The following is a 20,256-nucleotide window of genomic DNA, read 5'->3' on the forward strand; positions in this document are numbered from 1 at the left end:
TTGAACCTTCTCTCTATAGAAAAATATATAATATGTATACATGGGTATATGTTTTCATAAGTTTCAATGTATTCTTAGACCCATCTAGATATCCGTAGACTCTCAGTTAAGAATCTTTACTATATGGCCAACAAACATACAAAATTAGTGAAATACCAATTGAAATAGTATCTAGTTCATGTAACAAAGACAAGATTGCTTTATTATTTGAAATTAAAATAAAATAATATAATGTGAGCTTCTAAATAAATGACTTATAAGTAACATAAGTATTACAAGTCAGAGGAAGCAGAGACCACCTTAAAAATATAAAAATAAAGAAGATACATGAGTATATACTGGATATTTTCAGAATATCTTATGTAATGGGGATGATGTGATTTCACCTAATTTACATCCATATTTGTTTATATGCTAGATGGGGAAAAAAGAGCTTTCTTCCAGAAAAAAAATACCACTGTCAATGAGTATGACATGCATAAAATAAGTGTAATATAAATAATCGTATTTTCTTCTCACTCTCTGATATGTGTTAATGGTATACTTATTGGTTATTTACAAGGACCTATCTTCACCTGCCCCTTACCTAGCTATAGACTGTCAAGTCATTTTTTCCCCCCTATATAACACAGATAGCCATTAACACCATGCCATCTTCTTTAAATGTAAAATCATTTAGAGATGCCAAGCAAATCTGCTGATTAGCTCAGGCCAGCCTACACCAGATTGGAGAATGGGAAAGTAGTGAAAAACACGCATTACAGATTAAGACTGGGTATAAAGACAAGACTCTAACAACCCACCCCCACCAAATATGCCACACAAATGCTCAGAGAGACTAGAGTTCCAAACTAGACTACCCAGGTAAAACTACAGAGTTTCACAGGAGGCAGCTTTATGTGTGTGTCAGTAGGGCAAGATGTGAGGGCTGGCAGTAAAGAAGTCTGACAGATGAGGAAACATGGGGAATATTAAAACCAGTTTAACACACTTGCCCACACCTTCCCCCAAGCTGCTTCCTCCCAAGCTCCCAGAGCACTGGCAGGGAGGTTGAGACACTCTAGACTTGGGGAAGAGTCCTGAAGTTTTTCAGGAACTTTGCTTGCTTTCTTCTCCCAAGGACATCCCTTGTCCTCCTCTCCTCTTTGCCCAGGGCCAACCTCAAGCTCTCCCATTGCATGAGTGCTTTTACCCAAAGTGTGGTTCCTCTTCCAGAGCTGTCAGCTTTCTGGCTATAGCCTGGTCATCAGCCCCACAAGGGCCCACAAATGCAAACCTCAACATAGGGTGACTTATTGTGCCTGATACTTTTTTGCCTTTTTAGTCCATAGTAGACAATTACCCTGACTATAGTTGTGCCAGCAGGAGCTGCCTCTGTGTATATGTGTGTGTATTTTTTTTCTAAGGCAAAAACTAGTTTATATCTTTGTTCAAAGATGACCTTAGCAGGAGACTTTTTTTTTGGACTTGATTGGTAGGTCAAGCCATGTGCTAACCTGGTATGTCTGGGAAGCAGAGCAGGACCAAGGCTGCAGGGCCTTGATGGAATTTCTGTGCTAGGAAGGGAGATAGACATTTGACACAAATATCTGTATATCTTGACAATTGTGATACAGTAGGAAAGTACAGGCACCTATGGGACTACAAAACCGATCCTAAAACAAGCAGGCATGGGGAGGTAGTGAGGTCACCTCTAGAAATGCCTCCCTAGTGGAAACATTTGCACTGAACCCTGAAGATTAGGTAGATGAGCCAGTGCTTTTGCACACCTTGTTCCATGAAAGCAAGACTGTTTTTTTACTGTTGTATTACCCATTGCTTGCTTCCTTGTAGGTGATCAATAAAGCTTTCTTGAATAAATGAAAGAATAAGGGGCTCCCAACATCTGTTTGCTCTGTTATCCCTCTCCTTTCCTACCACAGTGATTCCTGTTCTCTCCATTCCCATACCAATTGGTATGTTATTTTTAAAACTAAAAATACTCTTTTTTATCTTATTATTATTCAATTAAAGTTAGAAACATTTAAAATCCCCACAGATGCGAATGGTAGAACAATGAAATAAAAGCTCAAGATCTTTTCTGCCCCAAAGCTCTGTGGAATAATCGATGTTATAAGTTTTTAAAAAACAAAAACTATTTGGAAGGCTGAAGCAAGAGGACTGCTCGAGCCCAGGAGTTCAAGGCCAGCCTGGACAACATTGCAAGACCCAGTCTTCTAAAACAAATAAGTAAATAAAATTTTAAAAAGCAAAAACTAGGCTTCGCCATGCAAGTTTGTAATAAAAGGTTATGCACTGAATATATACTTTAGCTATATATTTCAAAGACCTCAAGATAATGTTAAGACCAGGCATGGTGGTTCACGCCTATAGTCGCAACACTTGGCAGGCCAGCTGGAGAGGACCATTTGAGGCCAGGAGTTAGAGACCAGCCTGGACAACATGGTAAGACTTCATCTCTATAAAACATAAAAAAGCCAGGCGTGGTGGCGCACACCTGTAGTCTTAGCTACTTGGAAGGCTGAGGCTGGAGGATCACTTGAGCCCAGGAGGTCGAGACTGCAGTGACCCATGTTCAGACTACTGCCTTCCAGCCTAGGTGACAGAGAGCGACCCTGTCTTTAACAAAAACAAACAAACAAAACCAGCTTTGAATCAGCAAAATTAAGCAACCAAGTGTGTTTCCCTTCTCTAATGTCATTAAGCTTTGAGTGTGTTTTTACAGTAATTTTTATTTTCTTATGTATGGCATCCTAGATTGTATGACTTTAACATAATTCCAGATGGATTTATTATCATGAAGCCTATTTTGCAGACGATTCAAGAGAATTTAGCCCAAGAGCAAAAGTTAGGTAATTCCTTAAATCTGAAACCTGTCCTCCGAAATACTTCTCTACTCACCGCTTAAATGGTTTTCAGTGAAGTGGCACTTTAAAAATAAGCGCTGCATGCTTTACCTCTGAATTCTCTTCTCCAAAAGCAGCCATTTTACTCCCTGAGCTGCTTTCTTGGCAGTTTGGGGCACCCCTTGCTGTCTGTGCCTGTGATAGTCTGACTTCCATCTGGCGCTCCGCAGCCAGGAGCCTGCTGTGCTCCCTTCAGTCACATCTTTCAAGCACCTTTCATCAGGTCTCAATGGGCCTGGGTAAAGGGCCCTCCCCGGTGCATCCACATGAGCACATAATCTCCCAGGTAGCCTCCTCCTTGAAGCACCTCCAGCGCATGTGTTCGCAAACAGCAGGACACCACTCTCTACTGGGTTCCTAATCCCTCAGACACACAGAGGAAGGAGGTCACTAGGCCGTGAAAGTGAAAAGAAAAGCGAGGGGGCGGGTGAGCAGAGGGAACACAATGTCAGCGCCTGGGCCCTCCAGCGGCTGCTCCACAATCATCGCCAGCTGCAGCCCAATTAAGCTCAACAGGTCACAGGTGTTCCAGACAGAAGATGCTTTTAACAAAACCACTTTCTTGAAAATACCTAAGACTTTTTAAAGCACTGCAGCCCATTTCTTTTGGTAGATTCTTTAAAGCTATTTAGTACCCTTGAAATACAAAGAAGCTGAGAAATACATTTCAGCCTCAGTGGAAGGCGTGCTTGCTTCATGCAAAACAGCGGGGGCAGCAGCCAGGCTGCCGTGGCCGAGCCCAGAGACAGCATCTCTGCCAATGCGTGGAATCAGTGTGCAGCTGCAGAATAAGGACGTGAGGATGTCTCCCTCCTCCAGCTTGGTCCCTTCTCATACTGTAGCCTGAACTGTGCAGTTCACTCAGTCACGCAAGAAATTGCTGCATGGCCATGACCTTGTGTGTACTCTTAAATTAGTCTCTAGGATGCACTTGTAGTTTTCCTATGAACTTTTAAGCAGCCCTGCCACAGGCTGGTTAAACTAGGTGTATGAATTCAGCTATCAGGAACTACTTTTCATCTTCTGACACATTTTAAAGTGCTGGCTTCATTTTCTCCACAGATCCAAGTGCTCCCTGTGCCTGCCAGAAGTGTGGGGAGGGGATGACAGAATCCAAGCAGAATTAGGTAGTTGTTTAAGTCACCTTCGGACCTTTGTTACCCTTCCACCTGTCTTTGAGGATATCGATAATCTCTGAGAGGCAGTTAGGAATGTAGTGGGGAAGGTCAAGTTAGAATTTCGGCATCCCTGTTGGAAGGGAGTGGTTCTTAGTTCCCCTACTCTACAGGCGCACTCAGAGCGGCATCCCTTCTTCCCACGCCAGCGTGCCACTCTCATGGATATGTTTGCCTGTTGTCATTATTGTAAACTGTTTACAGCCAATAGCAAGGACATGCTGACACTACCCAGGTCTTATCTGGAAATGGAAGCAACTGCTTAAATTTACAATTGGGTTTCTAATCTGTCAATGCACCAGAAAAGCCCCTAGTACTACTGTGAAACTGAAAAGAACACGGGAAGAGTTAAAGCACAGCGGGAGTGAATACCCAGAATAGGGCCCAACGTTTTTCAGCTTTTCCTTCCTGTTGATTAGTTTTTGGTAAACAGTCTTTGCCTTGACTGTTACTCTTTATCACGTCATTTTTTAAAATTATTACTGCTTGCTTAGAAACCATGTTGGTTTTAATTTTCACAATACGCCTGTTTCTGTTTTGCTAAGCTGAGCCACCTGTTTAAACTCTTCTTGTCTCATGAATTGGGGGAAAGAACCATAGGCAATGTATAAGAGGTTTCATTTTTTTCCACAGTGAAGTAAGACATTGTTCTTATTCTTCTTGGCATTCAGAATTCTGCACAATTGCCTCTTTTGCCCTTTTGCATTTAAAAGTGAGGTAATTAGATTTCCCAAGGTTCAATGGTCAAGAGCCTTCTCATCCCGCGGAGTTGCTTCCCCACACTGCTCACAAGTGGAGCTGTCTCGCGTAATCCAGTTATTGCTATATTGTTATTATAAAGGGACTGCTTTTTCAGAGAGCTAGCATAGCATGAAACTTTATACTTATATGTCCCTTTGCTTTCATTGCTAACTAACTTTTTTTCCCACATTTGAAACTAATTACTATTTTATTCAGTGTCTATGAGGATTTCTAAACATTTTTGTTAAAAATCTCTTCCTTTCCTACATCTTAGGAATTCATTTCAAATATGCCTAAATCCTTCATATTGTGAGCTCCTGCCTTTGTTGTTTTATGTTTTTGTCAGATATTCGATCGTCAGATCTATTATTACTGTTGAACAAATGGAAAGAAAATTTGTGACGTGTTGGCACCAAATAAATTAGTGTCATCGCCACTGAAACAAAGGCATGTCTTCGTCCAGCCCTGACAGTGAGATCTTGGGCCCACTCTGCTAGTTTTTTGTCTCATTTTCTCATTTCCACAAGCAGGTAGTGTTTTTACCTTTGCAAAAAGGTGCATATATATTCTAAAGCTAGGGTATCAATTTTTTTTTCTTTCTTTCTTTTTCTGAGATGGGGCTTCACTCTCATTGCCCAAGCCAGAGTGCAATGGTGCCATCTCGGCTCACTGTAACCTCTGCCTCCCGGGTTCAAGCAATTCTCCTGCCTCAGCCTCCCAAGTAAACTACAGGCATGCACCACCATGCCTGGCTAATTTTTTGTATTTTTAGTAGAAACGAGGTCTTACCATGTTGGCCAGGCTGGTCGGGTTATCAATTTTTTAGTCAAAATTGAATAAGATGAAATACTCAGATTTATAGAGCCGACCAAAACGTTTCTGTTTTTACAGCCTAATAGCAAAAGCAGTCTTGCTGGTAGTTGGCTAATAATTCATTTCTGTGATCTAGTCTGCAGCCTATGGGGGAAGAGGACAAGATGGTGAAGGGATTAGGGGAAAGTTTCCAAAATCCTTTTTGCCAAAGAAGTTAAAGAGCTTGCGTGACCGAGGTTTTCTCTCTAAACGGGTCAGTTTAACATTCCAGACAGTCTGTGATTCAAACTCCTCTATTCACTTATACATCTTCTCAGCAGAGTTCTTTATGGCCTCATGGGAAAAATTCAGCTGAATTCCCCCATCACTGAAACTGTTCCAGACTTTATCTACTTTTGTTTTTTGTTTTTTAGAGACAGAGTCTTGCAGTGTTGCCCAGTGTGGCCTTGAACTCCCGGATTCAGATGATCCTCCCATCTTAGCCTCCTAAGTAGCATGACTACAGGCCCACACCACTACACCCAGCTCCATCTGCATTTTGAATGTGATGTCAGCAGTGATGAGCTTGTGGTGGTCCCTGGGTTCATTGGAGATACATGCACGCGCGCACACGCACACACACACTTATCTCATTAGATTTTCCTATAAACTTTATAGGTAGTAATGAGAAAGGTCCTAGTTTAAATTGAAGGGTTTTTTCCCCTGAGTTTCTGTAGTATTCATTCCCAAATAGAGAGAGAGAGAGATGTTGGCAAATTTATCTGAAAAGACCTCACTTTTCCAAAGCTTAACACAGAAAGGAAAATCCCATAATCTTAGGTTAGTTTCATCAAGTGAGACAATAAATCACCATTTGCATAATTTTATTTTAGCAAAGATTCCATTCTAATCCTCCAAAACAATCTACAGTCATGCACCACATAATGACATTTCAGTCAACAGTGGACCAAACACATGATGGTGGTCCCATAAGATTACAATATTATATTTTTGCTGTACCTTTTCTGTGTTTAGATACACAAATACTTACCATTGTGTTACAGTTGCCCGCCTACAGTATTCAGTAACATGCTGTACAGGTGTGTAGTGTAGGAGCAATAGGATAGACCCTATAGCCTAGTGTGGAATGGGCTATTACCATCTAGATTTGTGTAAGGACACTATCTACACAACAATGAAAGCACCTAACAATGCACTTCTCAGAACATATCCCTGTTGTTGAGCAACACATGACTATATGTTACTGCACTGTTTGTAAATTTTCTGAAGTCGTGCTCAATTCCAATGCAGTTTTATTTTCTATGACAGTATAACAAAGAAGCTCCTGTTCCTGTGGGATATATTTTGATACCTAAAAAAGCATCTCTCAAATATAACAAAAGCATAGTTGTATTCTTGCTAGAATTTCTAATTAATGTTAGAAATTAGTTCTACAGAAAGAACTAAATGCAGGGTAGTGCTCCAAACTGAAAACATAGCTTGAGATGAACATATATCACAGTATTAAACAATTTTAGTTATTTACTTTCTCTTCATTCCAAGAACTTAAGAAGACCTGACAACATCTAGATCAGGGGTTTCCACCTCCAGGCCATGCACCGGTACTAGTCCATGGCATGTTAGGAACCAGGCTACACAGCAGGAGGTGAGCAGTGGGCAAGCGAGCATTATCATCTGAACTCCACCTCCTGTCAGATCAATGGCGGCATTAGATCCTCATAGGTGTGGGAACCCTATTGTGAACTGTGCATGCGAGGGACCTAGGTTGTGCAGTCCTTATGAGAATCTAATGCCTGATGATCTGGGATGGAACAAATTCATTCTGAAACCACCCCTACTCCCCCACCCCCTGTCCATGGAAAAACTGTCTTCCACGAAACCAGTCCCTGGTGCTAAAAAGGTTGGGGACTGCTTATCTAGATTGTATGAAACATAAGTAATAAAAATACTGTAGATTGGCCAAATCTGGGAAAGATGCACATAGCACACATCTTTTTGAAAATGTACTTGTAGTTAAGTAACTATTCAGTTCAGCAAACATACCTTGACTATTTACATATCCAGAGCACAAGTGCCTTGGCTGCTGCCGCTGGTGTTGCCCTTTGACTCCATTAAACACACTGGCCTTCCTTCTGTCTCCCGGGCCTCTCCCCATCTTCTCAGAAACACAAAGAATATGTTTATTCCTTGTCTTTCTGTCCTCCACCCCCTTCCTTGTCCTATTTTGGAATAGGGGAGAGCAAAAGTAAACAGCTGTGCTAATAAGCAAGAGCCATAATGTGCCCTGAGTGAGTTGTTTGGTATCTCCCAAAGTGTGTGCCAAAGATCACCGGTAAACCATTTACAGATATTCTGCCAGAAATAGGAGGGGAAGAGTTCTATGGGAAACAATGAGTGTCATCGTCCATTCTGGCTGCTATAACAAAATAACTTAGAATGGGCAATTTATAAATAATACAAATTTATTGCTCACACTTCTGAAAACTGGAAAGTCCAAGATCAAGGTGCCAGCAGATTTGGTGTCTGGTGAGGGCCTGTTCCTCATAGACATACCTTCTAGCTGTGTCCTCACATGGTGGAAGGAGCCAACCAGCTCCATCAGGCTTCTTTTGTAAGGGTACTAATTCTGTCAGTGAGCACAGAACCCTCACAACCTAATCACCTCCCAAAGACCTCACTTCTTAATACTAGTAGCATTGGAGATTAAGTTTCAACATATAAATTTTGGAGAAAAACATTCAGACCATTCCATTGGCTTAAAGAAAATCAAACTGATCATCATTACTAGCCTTTGTAAAACCTTTAAAATTCTATTGTGCACCATGGGGAACAGAATATGTACAGGTTAAGTATCACTAATCTGAAATCCACAATGCTCCAAAATTAACAACTTTTAAGTACCAACATAACACACAAAAGAAATGCTCATTGGAGCATTTTGGATTTCAGATTTTCAGATTACAAATGTTCAACCAATAGGTAAAATGCAGATATTCCAAAATATGTAACATGTCTGGCCCCAGGCATTTCAGATAAGGAATATTCAACCTGTATAGTGTTGCCCAAAACTTATTTGACCATGGAATACTTCTCCTGAACAGACACTGATGTCTTAAGGGAAATGCTGGCATGGGCCATGAGAAGAGCAGGAGAGCTGCACTTTTCTTGGGAGGTGTTATGTCGTATCTTGGAACTCAGGCCACAGTAAGTGGCTCCTAGAGCAAATAGAAACCAGCCATCATGGACATCCTAAGAATTGATCTGTTTCCAGATCTACCATTTTATTTGGGGTAGGAGAAAAGAACCAATAATCCAGTCAATGCTTTTGCTTTTGGAATTTCTACTAAGAAGCCTTTTCATGAGGAAAAAATAAAAACAAAAGGAACTTTTAGGAGTTGCACTCTGTCAGCTGCTTGTGCATCAGCTGCTTGTGGATTTGGTTCAGAGCTTTAGAGAGGACTGGCATTGACTAGCTTTCACTGTCATTGTGGCCCACATGACTTTGAAAACACTGTCATTGTTGATTTTAGTTATATTTGATGGTAGAATTATTATTTAAAAAAAAAATTTCTCCCGTCTACTGAGGCTAGTTCAATGTAATCCGTGTTTTCTGTCTCCCCACTTTGCTGTTTTTCTGCTCATTTTATTCCCGCTAGTCCTTTTCCTTACCTGTATGCATGTCTCAGTTCTGTTCTTCACATTTTGGTTTCCAAAGCTGTAGTTTATTCCTTCTCTCCACACTAAAGCCCTTTTCCATTTGCCTCCCTGACAGTACTTCTAATACCATAGCACACACGGCATTTAACTTATGTGCATCCACTACTGGTTTGTGAGCATGGGAAGACAGGTGCTAAGTCTTAGACATGCCTGTATCTTCCACCTGGCTTCATATAGTTATCGCACAGAGTAGCTATTCACTGGATGTTGGTTGATGAAAGAATGACTGGCTAATTATTTGTAGTGTCCTGTTTACATTTCCCTCAGTTACTGGCTGTATATTGCTAAGTAAATGTGATAGGAAAGTAAGAGTGACAGAAGAAGATGACCTTATTGACTAGTTCTTCAGAGCATCCTATATAAATAAAAATAAACAGAGTAATGTCTATTGAAGCAAGTGTTGAATTCAGGCAGTGTTTCTCCCACCCTAGGACATACAGACAGCTGCACTCCTTCCTCTACACAGAGGAAGACACGTTCATATGTGGTCCTTGAGTACCCATGTTTCTCTTTTCATTAACTCTCGAAAGTTCTCTAGGTCATCCCTATCTAATCCAAACATTAGTGATCTGGTCAAAACTCTGTCCAAGTTTTCTATATCTCACAGTTTCGTAGTTCTCCAAGCTAGATGGAATTGTTTATTAAGAGTCAGGGGAGTACTAAATATAGTAGGGGAATTTTTCTCAAATGTTGACATATACTAGAGGCCCCAAGTTACAAACATCCACCCTTCAAATGCTCACTACTTCTCTAACCATAACTGATCACTAATACCTGCTGTGTCACTACCGTGTAAGCTACCACAAAACAACAATTTATAGCTCATAGAAAAATCTATAGAAGCAGGCCGGGCGTGGTGGCTCACGCCTGTAATCCCAGCACTTTGGGAGGCTGAGGCGGGCGGATCACGAGGTCAGGAGATCGAGACCATCCTGGCTAATATGATGTAACCCTGTCTCTACTAAAAATACCAAAAATTACCCGGTCGTGGTGGCGGGCACCTGTAGTCCCAGCTACTCAGGAGGCTGAGGCAGAAGAATCGCTTGAACCCAGGAGGTGGAGGTTGCAGCAAGCCGAGATTGCACCACTGCACTCCAGGCTGGTGACAGAATGAGACTCTGTCTCAAAAAAGAGAAAAATCTATAGAAGCAAATGTGAAGGAAAGAAGTGGATCTTCTAAGAGGAATTGCCCAGGGGAACTGACCCTAAGGACAGCCTTCTAGGCCCTAATGATATAACACTTCCCACTACCTACATTTATTTACCATGCTATGTTAGGCTTCCTGAGGTTCTGGTGATTACAGGAGTATAATCATTTCTTCTTCGGCCAGTGTGATTACTTTGTATTGAGAGCGGAAGCCTATCTGACAATTGGTTCCCTTCCTCGGATATGCCAGCGGGGCAAACCACCCATCTGGCCATGTGAACCAAAACCCAGAAACTTTGAGAGGTTCCAGGCGTCTTTTGGTTACCTCTCTTTTTCTCAACCCCCTTCTTGTTCCATGCCCCACCCCAGCCACCATGGTACACATGCTCATCTGACCACTCTATTGGATGTGTTTCTATCAGACTTTACACATACTCCTATTAGCAAGACCACAGCTGTGCAAAAACGGAGACATCAGTCATATAGCAAATGAATTAGTACAATAATTAGTATTTGTGCACTCACATAGTAGGTGCTCAATAAATGTTTCCAACCATTATGTGCCAGGCTCTGTATTCTCTGAGGGAGTCTCAGCTATGAGGTTGTGGGAGGTATGCAGGAGAGAGAAAGAGAGCTCTGCCACCTGGCAGGAAATGTAGTGCTCTTTGCCTCTTCCAGTGATTCTTCAGACTTTTTAGTCTTGCAACCATTGCTTCAAATTCTTGTCCAGATGAAAGAAGTGCTGCTCAGAGGGGTGTGGGAGGGGACTCTTCCCACTTGGTCCCTTCACCTCCCTTTGTAGAGATCCCCTTAGAACACAGTGGAACCATCGAATAGCCAGTTTACCATGCTGGGCATTTCACAGGCTTTTACTGTGCTTATTAATTATCACATTCTTGTTTTCAAAAGAGCTCTTTTTGCACCAGAACATGTGATAAAGTGGTTTTACTAATCCCTTAAAGTTTTGTTTTTTCCTTCAACAAGATGATAGCCACTCTCTTTTTTCAGAAAAACATTAACATGCATAACCACTATAGTTAACTTCAGTGCTCATTAATGAAGCCCAGAACTAATAGTTACATTGTGGTAATTTGACAAAGCCATCTAAATCTATGCATGTTTTTGAAAGCTCCCTAAACATGCTGCTAAATCCCCTAAAAAGCTACTAAACTGCTTTGGCAGCCATTAGCCTAGCATAAGCAGAGGAACTCTTTTCAGTGAGTGAACAAACAGAGAAAATATGCTGAATGGCTGGACAAATGTGTTTCAGCTGGCCCTTTCATTTACCGATATAAGGGCGCAGTCAATATCAATCACTGTTTTCCCTATTGCCCTGAAAATCACAATATCTCTTTTCATCCCCCAAGCTCTTTTCACTACCATAATGTGTCTTTAGAATGACACTGGCATCAGCCTGCTTCCGCTGTCTGAAGTCCAGAAAGCTTAAAAACACATTTCAGGATTCTTGAACCTTCCTCCCCTTCCGTTTTCCTACTGCCTTCTCCCTCCTCCCTCTGCATCCATTCCGCCCCCTCCCCAGATTCTTTTCAATTCTTCCAGCTTTCCTGGCTGAGTAAACAGCATTCACTTCTCTGTTCTAATGCAGCTCTCCAAAGTAAATGTTGGCAACCCTATCTGATATTCCTGAGATTTAAGAACTCATTAAAGAGATACGCATAAAGAAATGCTTTTACATGTGGGTAATACATCAAAGGTTAAAAGGAATGTGGAAACTGCTATGACACGGTGTGTTGATGAGCAGGGCCTCACTCTATCAGAATTATCTCCCCGCTCTGCCCTCCCTTGACCGTTGGCTCCTGCCTCCCCCCACCACATAGACACATGCATCCTTTGCTATCCCGTGTTAAAAGTATGTGCGTGCACAGCTACCTACCCTTACAGTTAAGAGCAAATGCCCTTAAAAGCAAATGCCACTTCTTAGATATCTTTTGGCACTCCTGGTTCTGAGTACTTAATACATTGCTTTGGGATGAAGGAAAGAACAGAATGCTCTGTATATGATTACCTTTTATCTTTTTGAAAACTTGAGTGGACTAATTCTTGCAGATAAATTTTAGCAATGGGCATTTAGTTGTAGACGTTAACGCAGATGAATATTTGAAATATTATGTTTCTAAAAGAGTATTGATTGTTTTCTACCTCCTTTTATTTACTTATTTTTTAAAAATTCAGATTGTAGCCGTCTGCAGAGAGGCAGCTCTTCTGGCTCTGGAAGAAGACATTCAAGCCAATCTCATCATGAAAAGACATTTCACTCAGGCCTTGAGCACTGTGACACCTAGAATTCCTGAGTCATTGAGACGTTTTTATGAAGATTATCAAGAGAAGAGTGGGCTGCACACACTCTGAGAAAATATATATATTCAAAATGATGAAAATCCTTTCCAGAGAAAATCTGTTTCTTTTTAAAATTTTTTGAGAGTGTTAAAAAAATTTTTTACTAGGCAAAATGTTTGAAGTATATTCAGTAGAATTTAGGGGCTTTGGTTCTTATAGATTTTCAACTCATTAAGTACAGTGACAATATCTCTGAGCATAAGTTTCAATCAGTTTTATCTGGAAATTTGTGGTGCGGTTTAAAAATCAAATGTTTAGCGTTTTCATTTGTGACCTAGCCTGTTCATCCCATGAAGCGATTTCTTTTTCCAGAATCTGTTTGAGTGTCTTTCTAAAAATCTGTTTTTGAGTGTCGTCTTTCTAAAATGCCAAACGTGTTGGCATCAATTTTATACAGGGATATAAAAAAATGTATGCGGATAAATTTTTCTTAATCATTATTTTTGAAGGCCAGTCAGTAATTTGGCCCAATGTGCCAGCCAGGCTTATGTGGCCTTGTTTTCAAATATGCATATATGTGTTATTAAAATTCATAGACGCATTTTTGCTTTAGCCTTCTTAATCTCTACCTATGGCCAAAAAATTTTTTTGAGAGATATTTTGTATAATATAATGCCCTTTGAAAGTTAGAAAACAAAATGTAAGTGTAAGCCCACTCTAAGCCTAGAGCAGTAGGCTTGGGGTTTTTTTGTTGTTGTTTTGTCTTGTTTTTTGTTTGTTTGTTTGTTTGTTTTTGAGACAGAGTCTCTGTCACCTAAGCTGGAGTGCAGTGGCATGATCTCAGCTCACTGCAACCTCCACCTCCTGAGTTCAAGCAGTTCTCCTGCCTCAACCTCCTGAGTAGCTGAGATTACAGGCATGCACCACCACACGCAGCTAATTTTTGTATTTTTAGTAGAGACAGCATTTCACCATGTTCGCCAGGCTGGTCTCGAACTGCTGGCCTCAGGTGATCCACCCACCTCAGCCTCCCAAAGTACTGGTATTATAGGCGTGAGCCACCGCACCTGGTCAGGTTATTTTTCTTTTTAATAAAATGCTATTAATAAATCATATGAAGCACTCATGTTTTTACCTATACATATTTTCAGAGTACCAGTAAACTTTTTAGTTCAAAGATAGACCAAATTGTACTTTTTTTTTTTGCGACGGGAGTCTCGCTGCCCTGTCGCCCAGGCTGGAGTGCAGTGGCGTGATCTAGGCGATCTAGGCTCACTGCAAGCTCTGTCTCCTGGGTTTACTTACGCCATTCTCCTGCCTCAGCCTCCCGAGTAGCTGGGACTACAGGTGCCCGCCACTATGCCTGGCTAATTTTTATTTTTATTTTTATTTTGTATTTTTAGTAGAGAAGGGGTTTCACCATGTTAACCAGGATGATCTCGATCTCCTGACCTCGTGATCCGCCCACCTCAGCCTCCCAAAGTGCTGGGATTACAGGCATGAGCCACCGCACCCAGCTGCCAAAGTGTACTCTTAAGCATATTAAGTTGCATTCTAAATATGTATATTTATGCTTCTTATTGTTTATCTTCAGGATTTCTTCACACTTTATTACTTCATAAATACTCTTGAAAAAGCTTTCAGAAAGTGATTCTCTGACTTCAGATCAGAAACTGGCAATGGGAAGAATGTGCACTTAAACTTGATCACTGTAGATCTTTGAAAATTCCCAGAAAGACAAATCAGACAAGAAATATCTGATTATCAAAATAATGGGCTATACAGTTTTGTAGTGGCATATGTTCCTTGTTGTTTGTTTGTTTGTTTGTTTGTTTAGAGACAGGGTCTTGTTCTGTCACCCAGGCTGGAATGCAGTGGCACGGTCATAGCTCACTACAGCTTCAAACTCCTGGAGTTCAAGTGATCCTCCTGACTCAGCCTCCTGAGTAGCTAGGAAAACAGGTGCACACCACCATGTCTGGCTAATTTTTTTTTTTTTAAAACAGAGAGAGAGTCTTGCTGTGTTGCCCAGGCTGGTCTCCAACTCCTGGCCGCGGGTGAACCTCCTGCCTCAGCTTCCCAAAGTGCTGAGATTACAGGTGTAAGCCACCATGCCCAGCCTGTGGTGACATATATTCTGAAGTCACATCTCAGATATTTCATTCTCAAATATATTTACATCCTCAAAAATACCAGATTTTCAAGACAACACTGGTTTACCAGTACGTAAACCCACCCAGGGGTCAAAGAATATTACCATTTAAAACTGTGTTGTCAAATACAATAACCATTAATTATATCTGACCATTTTAATTAAATTAATTAAAATTAAATAATATTTATGAACTAGTTTATCAGACGTATCAGCCACATTTCAAATGCTTAGTAGCCACATATGGCAAGGGTCTGCCTCACTGGAGAGAGTAGAAAACATTCCCATCATTCAGAAACTTCTCTTGGATGCTGCGGATCTGGAAAATAAGACTTCCATATCGAAATAAATACAACCTCAAAACTTGTATGCTCTGTGTTCCCTTTAGTTGTTATTTACATAGAAAATCATGAAAAGAGAGAGGACCTTACCTTCTTCCCTATTAAATATATGGCTAAGGGCATAAGAAAATAAGAGGAAAACTTATCCCTCAGGGCCTAAACAAGAAAATGAAAGAAATCTCATTCCCAATAAAATAAAAACCAGAAGCTTGAAATGACCCTTTGGCAGGAGGCTGGGTGGTGGGGAGGAGGGTAGCAGTCTCAATCAACAAGTTTAGATATTAATGGCCACTCAAAGCCCTCAGCCCAAATAACATGAAGTTACAACTGAGCTCTGCACATAACGCTCAAGCTCTTTAATAACCAACACTCTCAGCACAAGGGTAGAAAAGAAAAGAAAAATCTCCTGCTGGCCAGGAAGACCACAAGGAGCCTTTCTGACTTGGCCTGTGCTTTTGATTTTTAAAACATTTTTAAAAAGAGGCCTCTCGAGGCCGGGCATGGTGGCTCATGCCTGTAATCCCAGCACTTTGGGAGGCCAAGGCGGGTGGATCATGAGGTCAGGAGATCAAGACCATCCTGGCTAACATGGTGAAACCCCATCTCTACTAAAAATTCAAAAAATTAACCGGGCATGGTGGCGGGTGCCTGTAGTCTCAGCTACTCTGGAGGCTGAGGCAGGAGAATGGCGTGAACTCGGGAGGCGGACTTTGCAGTGAGCTGAGATCTTGCCACTGCACTCCAGCCTGGGCGACAGAAGGAGACTCCATCTCAAAAAGAAAAAAAAAGAGGCCTCTCTGAGAATTCTGGCTATGAACTTACCTGCCCACGGCTTCCAGATTTGAATTCACACTGCCGTCAAATTCATGAAACCTCAAAACCTACAAATTAACTTAAAAATTTGGAGCCAACCTACAAATGCCCTGGAGGTAACTAGCACTTGCACTAGTTAGAGGAATGTATCCTCATCTCACAGGATTCCAAAAGCTAATGCCCGGCTTACCAAGGGCTTGTAATCTCACAGGACGTGAAGCAGTGGGGCCTCAGATCTGCTGACGGGAGCATAGATTGGTGCAACCACTTTGGAAGACAACTAGCTATCCAGCAATGTTGAAGACCCTACAATCTAACAGTTCTCCTAGGTGCATATCCCAGAGCAAGTCTCACATTGGTGCAGTGAGATAGCAAACGGGAAAGTTCATGGCACCATTATTTTTAAGTAGTAAGAACCTGGAAACAATCTAAATATCCATCAATAATAGATTCATATGTTAGTCATACAGTGGAATACTGTGGCAATAAAAAAATTTGGAGCTACATATGAAATAGGGATGAAACAGAAGAACAAAGAATAATGTTTTAGAAGAATATGATGTTTAAAATTTGAAGCATGAAAAATATATGTTTATGGGGGCATATATAGTGGAAGAATAAATGAAAAGCACCAAATACTGGCGAAGAATTTCCTTAGGGGAGAAAAGTCAAGCTTCTTCAATTGTGTCAGTAATGTTTCATATCTTAAGGTGGACGATGGGAATATAGGTGCTGATTTAATATAGTCTGTACTTTTTGTGTACCTAAATATTTCATGATAATTTTTTAAAGATGGGCCTTAAACCAATACAATCATATCATTTAACTCAGTTCCATGAATTTACAATGCAATCCACAGTGCCCACAACCCCATGTTTCTGGAAAATCAGGAGTACTGGGTACAATGGAATAAAATGCAAGAAGGCAAATAAGAGATCAGGCTTTTAGGACCTAGGAAACAAATCGAGAGAAATTTGTTGCTGAAAGTAATGTCTAGATGACACTCTCATTACCTGACAGGATGGGAGACATTATGTCTGGGAGTAAGACATCTATTTCCATAGCACTGTACCCTGCAAAGGAATTGGAAGTTACGAATTTTTAAAGATTTTAGAATATTATATCTTTAGTGTCTCATAAGCCAGTTATTTATATCTCCACGTAGCCCATTATTACCATTGAAAAGGCATGCAATTCTTCTATTTGAAGCTTGTTCCCTTTTTACAAAAGAACTGGTAAAAATCTGAGTCACACAAGAGAGCAGGTCAGGTGTCACTAATAACAGTTCACCTCAGCTTCATCTCTATGAAGGTTTTACTTCTAATCCCAGAGTCTCATGTTTATGTATTTACAAGAGTGTGTGAAAGCTGGGCATGGTGGCACACGCCAGTAGTCCCAGCTACTCAGGGGGTTGAGGTGAGAGGATCACTTGAGCTCAGGCGTTTGAATCCAGCCTGGTCAATGTAGTGAGATCCTATCTCTTGAAAAAAAAAAAAAGTAAAACAGTATATGATCCTATTATTTAGGTTTGTGTATGATAGAATACATGGTATGTAGTTCACAGAAAATTTAAGTTCAGCAAGGAAAGAAAATGGCCAGCTTCCTGTCTTAGGAAGACAATTTACTTTTTGGCATCTGTTTGGTCGAAAGTTTGCCTTTGATCCAGATTCTTTCGGATATCAGGGATATTCACATTGACATGTCTTTTCAGTGTTCCAGGAGATTTTAGTTTGAATAGTACAATTTTTCTTCTTACAACAAAACTTAGAGTGGCTTCTAACTTATTTCTTCATGGCCAAGAAACTATCCTAACTTAGCTTGATAAATATTTAGTTCTGTCTTATTTCTAATGTGTAAAACAGGTTTTAAAAATAATATATAGATTTTGCATTTATAAAAGAATGATTTAATTTATAGAACCAAACTTGAACATATGTTTAATTTAGCCTAATCAGAAGGTTACAGAAAAACTTGCTGTAAAGATAGAATAAAAGTGTTGTACTGGTCTGTTTTTACTGAAGTTCCAGAATGTGAGGTTATTAGAGTCTTGGCTTATTGTGTCATGTTTTCCTGAATGCTTCCTTTGATGATGAGCACACACCAAAGCATCCTTTGATATTATGTATGGATTAAATTAACACTGGTTTCCAAATGTGGTCCACATAGAAATTCTAATGTTACAAAATTACCTTTCTTCCTTGGATTTTCATTGTAACAGTTGTGTGCATACATAGACCTTTTACCTAATGTCTTTATCAAATACACCCCTTACTCCAACAAATTTTAGCAGAAAGAGATGTTACAGGGTTTGAGAGTCCTACAAAATCATATGGAAATTTGTAGACTCCTCTTTCAGGATTTAGTGATAAACATTTCTGGAAGGATGGTTCCTTTTTCAGGATTTAGTGATAAACATTTCTGGAAAGATAGTTAAGTGTCACACCCACACGCAGCAAAACCCAAGGATATGAAAATTAAAAACAAAAATAGAGAATTCATCTATGCTTAAAATAGGGAACAAATATAACACATATTACAGATTTCAATTTTGGACCAACTTAAAAAGGATCTAGGAAGTTTTACGTGTACTGTGCTTGACAACACATTCAGTGTGATAGGAAATACCTTGTTTACTTGGTTTCAATACACCATCAATTGTAAGCCTCACTATTTAAAAACATCTTTTTCTAGAAAAAAGATAAAGTACTATAATATTGATTTGCATGTTAGTAGTATTACATCCTGATTCCAGAAACATTAAAATGTGAACAATATGTATAATAAAAATTGATGAAATACAGTTAAATGCAAAGGAAATTGACATGTAATAATACATTCAAATATTTTATCATACACCCACAGCCATTTAAATATTACTTGCACCCAACATAATTATACACAATAATGAAAATTGCAACAAGCAAATAGGAGAATTAAAGATACTGAATGCAAATTATTTTGGGGCAATGGATAATCACAAAGTGAAATATCCCAAATGAAAATAGCAGAGGAACTATGCCAAAAATGTGGGGTGAGGAGGAAGGTTGGGAGGAGGAGAGAAACAAAACATCAAAAGAAAGCTGGGGTACATTTGGAAGAAGGAACATTTCTGAGGAAAGAGGAAAAAAGTTTAGAATACAATGGCTTTGAAGTCTCAAAAAAAGTTAAGAAAACATGGATGATGTGATTCAGAAGATAAAATAATTGAGTCAGATTTAAAGAGAATTAACAGCAAAGGAAAAGGATTAAGAAGAAAAATAGTACTCTAATGTAGCCTTTGATTCAGAAGTTCCACATCAAACCATTTATCATTCAGATATACTTCCACAGTTACAAAAATGGTATGTATAAAAATTTTTCATTACAGCTTTGTTAAAATATTTGACACAATTCAATTATCCATAAGGGCTATGTAAATAAAGTATGGTACATCCATATAATGGAACATTATGCTGCTATAAAAAAGAAAAAGTTATGACCTAGTATAGACATTATCTCCAAGATACAGTGGATCTGAATACTAATAACAAATATGTTTAAACTCTGCAAATAGAGAATGCACATCATTTTATACTCATGATACATATAACTATAGGGTACATGCACACACGTATATAACAATGTATTTGCTAAAGTAGATATGGTGCAGAATGTACTTTATAACTACCATGACATAAAACTAAAGTAATGTAGAAACAACAATTACAACAAAAATCAACCAATTAAAAGCTCAAAATTAATTTTTAAGTGATTCCTTAAAGAAGAAATCGAAATCAAAATTGGAGAATATCTAGAAAAATAATAATGAAAGTACTGTATGTTAAAATCTATGGGCCACAATTAACATTCTACACAGGATAATTTGTACACCTGAACGCTTTCCTTAATAGAATAAGATTAACTGAATTAAGCATTCTACTAAAAACTTACATTTTTTAAAAAACTACACAATTAACCTCAAAAAAATGTAAAAGCTGAAATCAATAAATTAGAAAACAGTAGAAGTGGTCAGTCCAACAGCTCATTCTTTGAAAAACAAACTCTGAAACAAAACAAATCATTCTTTTTCATGTTCGACAGAATGATCCTCCAAGTATGTCCATGTCCTAATCCTCAGAACCTATGCATGTGTTTGTTATGTAGCCTTCAGATG

General features: G+C 39.7%; 1 protein-coding gene across 1 annotated transcript in view; it reads left to right on the plus strand.

Moving 5' to 3' along the window:
* The window catches only part of SPATA5 (spermatogenesis associated 5), a 377,786-nt gene extending 364,703 nt beyond the window's left edge, over positions 1–13,083 (plus strand). The window contains exon 16 of the mRNA XM_011948623.1: positions 12,693–13,083. Coding sequence (XP_011804013.1) covers positions 12,693–12,869 — 177 coding nt within the window. The 3' untranslated portion in view covers positions 12,870–13,083. The remainder of the gene's footprint in view (positions 1–12,692) is intronic.
* Positions 13,084–20,256: the final 7,173 nt, after the last annotated feature.

Source organism: Colobus angolensis, unplaced genomic scaffold (assembly GCF_000951035.1).
Source record: "Colobus angolensis palliatus isolate OR3802 unplaced genomic scaffold, Cang.pa_1.0 Scaffold280, whole genome shotgun sequence".
Lineage (NCBI taxonomy): Eukaryota > Metazoa > Chordata > Mammalia > Primates > Cercopithecidae > Colobus > Colobus angolensis.